Genomic DNA, 9,075 nt, shown 5'->3' with positions numbered 1-9,075 from the left:
CATCTTATTCACTCAGTGTGGGCCGCCATTGATTTCTTGAAATTAAATAGGGCGTTACTGGTTACCTAAACTTTGAACACAAGCTAAGGTAGAGAGCCAGACCTTAGGGAAACCAAAGGTCTGAAAACATCAGCCCTTTTGAGACAGGAACTCGAGGACAAGCTTGTCAACCTACCTCTGCTCCCTTCTTGACATGGTTGCCCACTGAGTACTCAAAAGTGCCTCATAGGGCTTCCCGGGTGGCGCAGTGGTTGAGAATCCGCCTGCCGATGCGGGGGATACAGGTTCGTGCCCCGGTCCGGGAAGATCCCACATGCCGCCGAGCGGCTGGGCCCGTGAGCCATGGCCGCTGAGCCTGCGCGTCCGGAGCCTGTGCTCCGCAACGGGAGAGGCCACAGCAGTGAGACGCCCGCGTACCGCAAAAAAAAAAAAAAAAAAAAAAAAAAAAGTGCCTCATAAAGCAGTATGAGGTGTCCAAAGCAGGACCTCCTGTGTCACATCTTAGAGGAGAAGTTTCCAGTAGGTTCTTATGTGTCAGACTAAATGGTGAATAACAGAGAAAGATTTACATTGTGTTAAAAGGGTAGAAAACTATGCAGCCGTTGAACACGTTTTGTGGATTTATTAATAGAATTGGAAAATATCCACAATACAATATAAAGAAAATTCATGAGGATATGACAATCTATTAAAATTATAAAGGTTGTGTTGATAGAAGAATTTAAAAAGAGGAGGAGGAGTTCTCCAAAATCTTAAGAATATTCTTGAGAAAACAAATGGTTTTATTTCTACTGTGTACTTTGATAACCTAACTTTACTAAATGAGCTACTATGGTTTTACTGTAAAACAGTATCTAACAAAGTAACTTTCTCTTGCTTGATAATAGTAATAATAAGATTTCATAACATCACTGAAGACTCAGGATGTGCCAGGTACTGATTATCTGAGCATTTTCTTCATGTAATAGGATAATGTAAGCCTCCTAATACCTCTAAAAGATATGTATGCAGTCAAGGTGTACCTGTGGAAAGTGAGGCAAAAGAAGCTTAAATAATTCAGCTCATGTCAGATAGGGTAAGTGGTATTGGAAGGTGTTTACTTATCTTTAGTCATTAAAAATAACATTCACATAGTTTCGTTAAAGCAATGTTCCTTACTATCATAAGTTAACCAAAAGCCCCAAATGCAAATCCCACTTAAATGTATATTTATGTAAATAATATCCAGCAATCCCATCTCTAGCCATAAAAATGTACAGAAAAGGGCTTCCCTGGTGGCGCAGTGGTTGCGCGTCCGCCTGCCGATGCAGGGGAACCGGGTTCGCGCCCCGGTCTGGGAAGATCCCACATGCCGCGGAGCGGCTGGGCCCGTGAGCCATGGCCGCTGGGCCTGCGCGTCCGGAGCCTGTGCTCCGCAACGGGAGAGGCCACAGCAGAGGGAGGCCCGCATACCACACACACAAAAAAAAAAAAAAAAAAAAAAAAATGTACAGAAAAATTCAAACTAAAAGTAAATGATGGGTGCCTCTCTTGTCCTTTTTTATATCGTATTTTACCCGTTTTCTTTGATAAACAAAGGTTACTTACGTGAGCTATATCACATTTACCAGCTCCGCGTCTCTGAATGAGTCTGTTTGCCAATATCCTCACTGGTCACATGGAGATGTTCATAACAGCTCCCTCACAGGCTGATTAAGAGGATTAAATAAAATTATAAGAGAACATTTAGAACCATGCCTGACAAATAGCAAGTCCTCAATGGATATTAGGTGTCATATTAATTTTAAAGATTACCTTTGCATATTAAACAGAATATTGCTTTTAAAATACTCCTGCATGTGACATAAAGTTCATGAGACTGTTCTCAGGTCCAGGTTGAGTGAAGCTGATTTCCATAGATCGCTCTGTCTCACAGATGCACTAGCAATTGTAATCTAGTCCCTTTATGAAGGCACCCTGATTGTAAACAAAGTATGATTTCTCTGACTGGTAATTTGCATGGTAACATCTCAATTAATTTAAAAAAACACAAAAATACCCTAGTGCTTATGCACATGGCATATTAAGTAATGTCCAGGAGGGCTTCCCTGGTGGTACAGTGGTTGAGAATCCGCCTGCCAATGCAGGGGACACGGATTCGATCCCTGGTCTGGGAAGATCCCACATGCCATGGAGCAACTAAGGCCGTGTGCCACAACTACTGAGCCTGTGCTCTAGAGCCCACGAGCCACAACTACTGAGCCTGCGTGCCGCAGCTACTGAAGCCCGTGCACCTAGAGCCCACGCTCTGCAACAAGAGAAGCCACCACGATGAGAAGTCTGAGCACCGCAAAAAGAGTAGCCCCCGCTTGACGCAACTAGAGAAAGCCCATGCACGGCAACGAAAACCCAACACAGACAAAAATAAATAAATTAAATAAATAAATTTTAAAATAATGTCCAGGAGATGTTCTAGTGTCTGATTTTTTTCTGTAGCATTACAGAAAAATAAAGGTTAGTTTTCATACCCGAGTCCTGGCTCACCAGCCAGTTACAGAAAGATAGACATAGGGAAAGAACAGAGTAGGGACATCCTCATATTTCTGTAGCAAAGTTACTACAGCAGGGGATTTCAGGGGGATGAGGTGAGTGGCTATGAGAACTGCTCCACCTCCAGGTATACGCATTCATCTCAGGGTTTTCTTTCCAGATCGTGAGCCTACTTAGCCCACCTGCCCAGCACTCAGGGGCAGGAAAACCCCCACGAAACCAGAACTGCTCATATCCGTAGCAGGTCATGAAGAACCCTAGAGAACCACCCGACCTGATCCATCGCTTCTTCTGAGACACCTGCCGCTGGCCTGAGACTTCCTGCCAACAGAGCCCTCACTTTCTTACCTCCTCCCAGGGAGCCAGTCTGGGAACGGGATGGCACTCCTGGAAGCGGTCCTCTTCTCCTCCCTCTGGGCTTGTGAGTTGCCTCCGAATCATTTCAGTCTACAGGAGAGACTGAAGAAGGTCTTTATTGTTGCCTCTTTACAAGTCATTTGTTTATGGGAATTTCTCTTCTTTGCTTGCAGTTGGCCTTGGACAATTAACGTGGGAGCAACCTGAAATATCAGTTACTGGAGCAAGACATAAGAGTGTAGTTATATCTTGCAAGGTGTCCTCTGCAGACTTTAGCAAAGAATACATCCACTGGTACCGGCATAAACCAGATCAGGGTATAGAACATCTAGCATACGTCGTAACAGACCCTGCTCTACTTCACTTAGGAGAGAAGAAAAACAAGATTGAGGCCAGAAAAGACATCCCCACTTCCACTTCTACCTTGAAAATAAAATTCTTAGAGAAAGAAGATGAGGCCACGTACTACTGTGCCAGATGGTTTAATGTCCACAGCGTTAGAGTTTCTTGGGTAACACACACAAGAACAATCTCCAGCTCTGTGCCCACCCACATCCTCAATACCAGCAGCTATTGAGGCTGCACAGCTGAGAGCCGCGCCTAAGTCTCCCATGACAGAGAGCGCGTCCCATGTGATTTTTTTTTCACCATCCAGAGATTACTTGAAAGTTACATGGCTCATCCTCAAAGAGGAAATCACCCATTGCCAGAAAACACGCTGGTGATATTACAACTTATATCAACGTCACAACACTGTTGCAACGTAATTCTCACTTTTTCCACTTCAATACTAATAATTTGAGGCTTAGCGAGACAAAATGACTTTTTAAACCTCCAAATCCCATGCTACTTCAACTCTCCCAGGCCATCCTGAATAAGTTCAGAGTTTGGTTACTCCCTACATATTTGGGGGTGAATGTGGGATGGGGCTCTTGCCCTCCCTTGCAGGAAGGGGATTACTGTGGACTGCTCACTCAGGGTTTGTGTGACAGCCTGACCAGCGCACTTCCTTTTGCACAGGCCTCTGACCCCCAGGGGCATTAGGTGATCACACAACAAGGTGGATACTCCTGTCCGGATCCTTTTCCCCGGGATTCTGCTGGGAACCTGCAGAGCGTCACAGAGTCCATTTATTCAGGCTGCTATTCTTTCTCAGACACTGTTCTAAATCCTTTAGGTCTAATTTTTCTCAGGTTTGGGACAATCCTTTGACATCAGTGCTATCATGATTCACATTTTATAGGTGATGAAACAGAGGCATGGAGACGTGATTTCCTTTGCGGTAATAGTTACCGAATTGGGGCAGAAGCGTGCAGCCAGATGGGGAAAAAAGAGTAGACTTTCTTCAGAGAGCATATGCACACAAGAAGACAATGGACAAAAATCTTTAAAATATTGGAAGGGAAAACTGACATCTCAGCAAAAATATCCTTCGAAAGTCAAGGAGAATTGAAGAATTCTCAGACAACACAGCAACTGAGCGATTTCATTGCCAGCCCACCTACTCTAAGAGATGTTAAAAGAAGTTATTCAGGCATAAAAAATATGGTATAGGTCAAAAATTTGAATTTCCATAAAAAAATGATGTGCACTAGGAGTATAATAAATGAAGGTAAACAGTAACCCTTTAAAGTTATTTTTATTTTTTTTTTTGCGGTACGCGGGCCTCTCACCGCTGTGGCCTGTCCCGTTGCGGATCCCAGGCTCCGGACGCGCAGGCCCAGCGGCCACGGCTCACGGGCCCAGCCGCTCCGCGGCACGTGGGATCTTCCCGGACCGGGGCGCGAACCCGGGTCCCCTGCATCGGCAGGCGGACTCTCAACCACTGCGCCACCGGGGAAGCCCTAAATGTTATTTTTAATTGCTCTAAAATAGGAGTTGGCAGACATTTTCTGTGAGGACCAAAGAGTAATGATGTTCAGTTTTGTGGGCTGTGTAGTCTCTGTCCTCAGCTTTGGCACGGCAGCATGAAGTCACTCTCCTTTTAGACCTTTAGGGACACGGAACTGCTATGACAACAGGGAGGGTATCTGTACTGAGAGGTCACTTTGGGAATTCCCTGGCGGTCCTGTGGTTAGGACTCGGCGTTCTCACTGCCGAGGACCCGGGTTCAATCCCTGGTTGGGGAAAAAAGATTCCACAAGCAGTGAGGCGTGGCCAAAAAAAAGAAAGAAAGAAAGAAAGGGAGGTCACCTGCCACGAGCTGTGGCCTTTAGTAAAGGGACACAACTGTGTGTCAATGCAAATCATTCATAAGTAATCTTTAATAGGAAGAGAAAACAAATTTTTTGCTTGAGCTAACCTGAAGACAGCCTAGGAGACACAGATCCAAGGACCACAGTTTTTCTGTCAGTAATTAGGATTAGAGTCTGCAAGATGTAAAGGGCGACTGAGCTGGCAGCTACTAGCGGACACTGTTTTTGAAAGGGCTTGTAGTGTCCTTGAGTTTGATACACTTCAGAAAATTCAAGTTCTCCGTAATGCAGGAACGTGTGGGAAACCACATCCACAATGGCACCCGGCTCCATTTGGGATGCCTCAAACAGTTTTGTTTCTGTCGGAACAAAGGACAGACATTGAACGTGACAAGGGCACGCTTCATCAAGGTCTCAAAGAGACAGATGAGTATGTACATGGCGACTCAGCTTGACCTTGGTGCCTGGAAAGGAAATCTCATCTTCAAAGGAGTACTAGCATTGACCTCATAGGAAGGGAAGGGCATTCATTTGTATCTTCAGAGTGGACATTCTAAATAATCTGGTAATGCATTCTTTTTTTTTTCTTGAATGGTTAAAGCGAATGTGCAATACATGTTTGACAGGCCATAAGACAGGCTGTTCTAGTTAGCACAAAGTTCAAGCCAAATGAGGTATAAGCAAGAATGACTTCCCCATACCTCAATATGTGAACATGTCTTCCATCAATACCTACCTATCTTAGTTTGGGTTCCCCAGAATATATGACTTGGGATATGAGTATAAGTAGTTTATTTGGGAGGTGCAGGCAAACAAGCAGAGCAGTAAGGAAAGGAAACATGAAAGGCAAGGCAGATGATAAAGTGTATTTCGGTAGCCAGTTACTAGGTGACACAGGGGGCATAACAGGGGTTCAAAACTGAGTGATGATAAATACATAAATAAATAAATAAAAATTTTTTAAAAAAGAATAAAGATGTTAATCTGAGGTCACGAAACGATCTTTAAGAAAAAAAAAAAACTGAGTGATGAATTGTGTAATGGATTTCCTGTTATGCTCTCCTGTTTTGTGGACTGGCCATGTAAAAAGAATAGAATCTGTGGGACCCTAAGCGATCTGAGAGTCAACGTGGTGGTGAACCAGGGAATCTTGCTAAGAGTCAGAAGACTGCAAGGAAGTGCTTACGGAGTGGAAAAATGTTCCTGGTATCATATTAAGTAATGAAGACAGAGCACAACCTTAAATATACGATATCATCATATCTATGTGAAACAAATTTTTTAAATGAACAGAAATTAATCTGTAAGCGAATGTACCAACTGTTACCAAGTAATTGTCTCTGAGCGATGGGACAAAAAGCGATTGTCTTCTCTTCTGTTTGTATTTCTTTATGATGCATACTGAGGAGGCACTCATTATATATTAGGAAACAACAATGGCTTTTGTTTTTAAGGTATATTAAGGGACTACAAGGACACGGCATCTCTAAGGATCCCATTTAATGGTCACATTCAAAAATAAGAGAATCTGAAATGTCTTCTTTAGCTGGGTTATCTAAAGCATAGAGCAGTGACATACACAAGTAAGCTGTCCCTTTAGCATACATCTGAGATTGCCTGATGCAGTGTAGTGACCGTCAAAGGTGTTAGATTAGAAGTTTCCCATGAGGCTTGTCAAGTGTGGACTTAGGCCTCTTTCTCCCTCTCCCTCCCTCTGTTAGACCAATAAAGGACTTTAGTCCTTTAACAAGAAAATGGGTTCTTAACACTAACGTCACTGGTTGGTGAAAATCACACAGTTACGAGAGGAATCTGCTGATGAATTAGCAGACCTATTTCCGCAGGGTGTTTTGAGCATTACCACGAGCCCCTTTCTCTGCAGTCTATGGCTCTTAGCTGTGTGTTCCAAGCATCACTTCCTCGTACTAGATCAGTCCTCCGGTTGGCTCTGCAGTCTTCCCACTTATTCAATTACCTCTCCTGACTAGAGCTGGCAGTACGCTGTTCCTGCCCCAGGGCTTGGTGGTGGCCTCCCTCTGGACATGTGAGTGGCTTTACCCAAGGGAGGGGATAGATCACGGGCAGTCCCATCGCCCCTTTCAGGTGGACACGTGTCACGTGGTCATTCAAGCTAAGCTGACAAATTCCATCATCACCTTGAATTCTTTGGGAAGAAAATGTAAACATCAGTCCCCGGGCTTTTCATGAGGAGAGAACACATGTAGACTATGCTAATGAACATCATAACTTCGCTAATTTTTCCTCTTGTTTTTCTTTCAGACACAAGTGGAGATATTCAAATAACACAACGCATAACATCCATTACCAAGAAAAAAGGAAATACAGCATCTCTTGAACGCCAGGTAAAAACAGCTATGTTAAAGAAGAGTGCATACATCCACTGGTAGCGACCGAAGCCAGAGCAGCCTCTAAACCGAATTCTGTATATTTCCTCCAATGAAAATGTTGTTCACGAGCAAGGGATTAGTGAGGAAAGATACGAAGCAAGGAAATGGCCAAGTAATTCACTGGTGAGCCTCAGGATACACCGAGCCACCGAGGAGGATGCGGCACTCTACTACTGCGCCTGCTGGGATACGCGGTGCGCCAGGGCGCCGCTGTCATTGAACAAAAACCCTCCCCCGCCATCACACCTGTGCAAACACACACCCCTCCTCCTTTCTGCCTCGCATAGAGGACTTTTCTCCTGCACGTGTGTCCTGAGCAGTGTCTGAGCAAGTAGCCCAAGGACCTGATCCTTGAGGCTTCTTTCAGTTAGGTCACTTGATCCTCCATCCTCACCTCTGGGGTCCTGGCACAGTTTGTAAGTGCCCCAAATTGTCTCTGCTTCACCATCTATGGGAGCCTCCTGGGAAGGAAGCCATAATCCAGTGCTGAACATGATGTGTTGGCTTGGAAAGAAGAATGAATGAATGAATGAATGAGTGAGTGATGGAAGATACAAGTCCTTTTTAGTGACATCGGACTGGGTTTCTAACTCCTGCTTAGCCACTCATTGACAGGGTGATATAGGAGAGTTACTGAAATGTTTATTTCTGTTTTCCCAATTTTATTTTATTTCATTTATTTTAAAAAATTTTCCATTGGGGTATAGTTGATTTACAGTGTTTTGTTAGTTTCAGGTGTACAGCGAGTGAATCAGTTATATACACACACTCTTTTTTAGATTCTTTTCCCATCTAAATCATGACAGAGTATTGAGTAGAGTTCCCTGTGCCATACAGTAGGTTCTTGTTGATTATCAATTTTATACATAGTAGAGTGTAGATATCAGTCCCAATCTCCCAATTTATCCCTCCCCCGCACCACCACCCCCCCCTTATGCTCTGGTAACCATAAGTTTGTTTTCTACATCTGTGACTCTACTTCTGTTTTGTAACTAAGTTCATTTATACCTTTTTTTTAGATTCCACATATAAGCGATATCATATGATATTTGTCTTTCAGTGTCTGACTTACTTCACTCAGTATGACAATCTCTAGGTCCATGTTTTCCCAATTTTAAGTGGGCATGGTGCTAACAACTGCATAGGTTGCTGAAGAGTGAATGAGAGTCACATATGAACGTTTCAGCACGATATTCAACAAATCACAGTGTCCTTTCCAACTATGACTAAACCACTTCACTGAGCCATCACAGCTAAAATAGGAGCTTAGGACCCTTTAAAAATCACATCTTACACTGTGCTCCAAACCACAGGAAAGCATAGCTTTTTTTTTTTTTTTTTTTTTTTTTTTTTTTTTTTAAATACTGCAGGTTCTTATTAGTCATCAATTTTACTTTTTGCGGTACGCGGGCCTCTCACTGTTGTGGCCTCTCCCGTTGCGGGGCACAGGCTCCGGACGCACAGGCCCAGCGGCCACGGCTCACGGGCCCAGCCGCTCCGCGGCATGTGGGATCCTCCCAGACCGGGGCACGAACCCGCCTCCCCTGCATCGGCAGGCGGACTCTCAACCACTGCACCACCAGGGA

General features: G+C 44.2%; 1 protein-coding gene across 1 annotated transcript in view; it reads left to right on the top strand.

Annotated features, from left to right (window-relative positions):
* Positions 1-2,907: 2,907 nt before the first annotated feature.
* TARP (TCR gamma alternate reading frame protein) overlaps positions 2,908-9,075 on the top strand; it is a 28,600-nt gene continuing 22,432 nt past the window's right edge. Inside the window, exons 1-2 of the mRNA XM_055084692.1 lie at positions 2,908-2,950; positions 3,060-3,366. Of these exons, the coding sequence (XP_054940667.1) occupies positions 2,908-2,950; positions 3,060-3,366 (350 nt within the window). The remainder of the gene's footprint in view (positions 2,951-3,059; positions 3,367-9,075) is intronic.

The sequence above is a fragment of the Physeter macrocephalus genome, chromosome 5 (genome assembly GCF_002837175.3).
Source record: "Physeter macrocephalus isolate SW-GA chromosome 5, ASM283717v5, whole genome shotgun sequence".
NCBI classification, from domain to species: Eukaryota; Metazoa; Chordata; class Mammalia; order Artiodactyla; family Physeteridae; genus Physeter; species Physeter macrocephalus.
The sequence above is the reverse complement of the archived record's forward strand: the minus strand, read 5'-3'. Positions and strand labels throughout refer to the sequence as shown.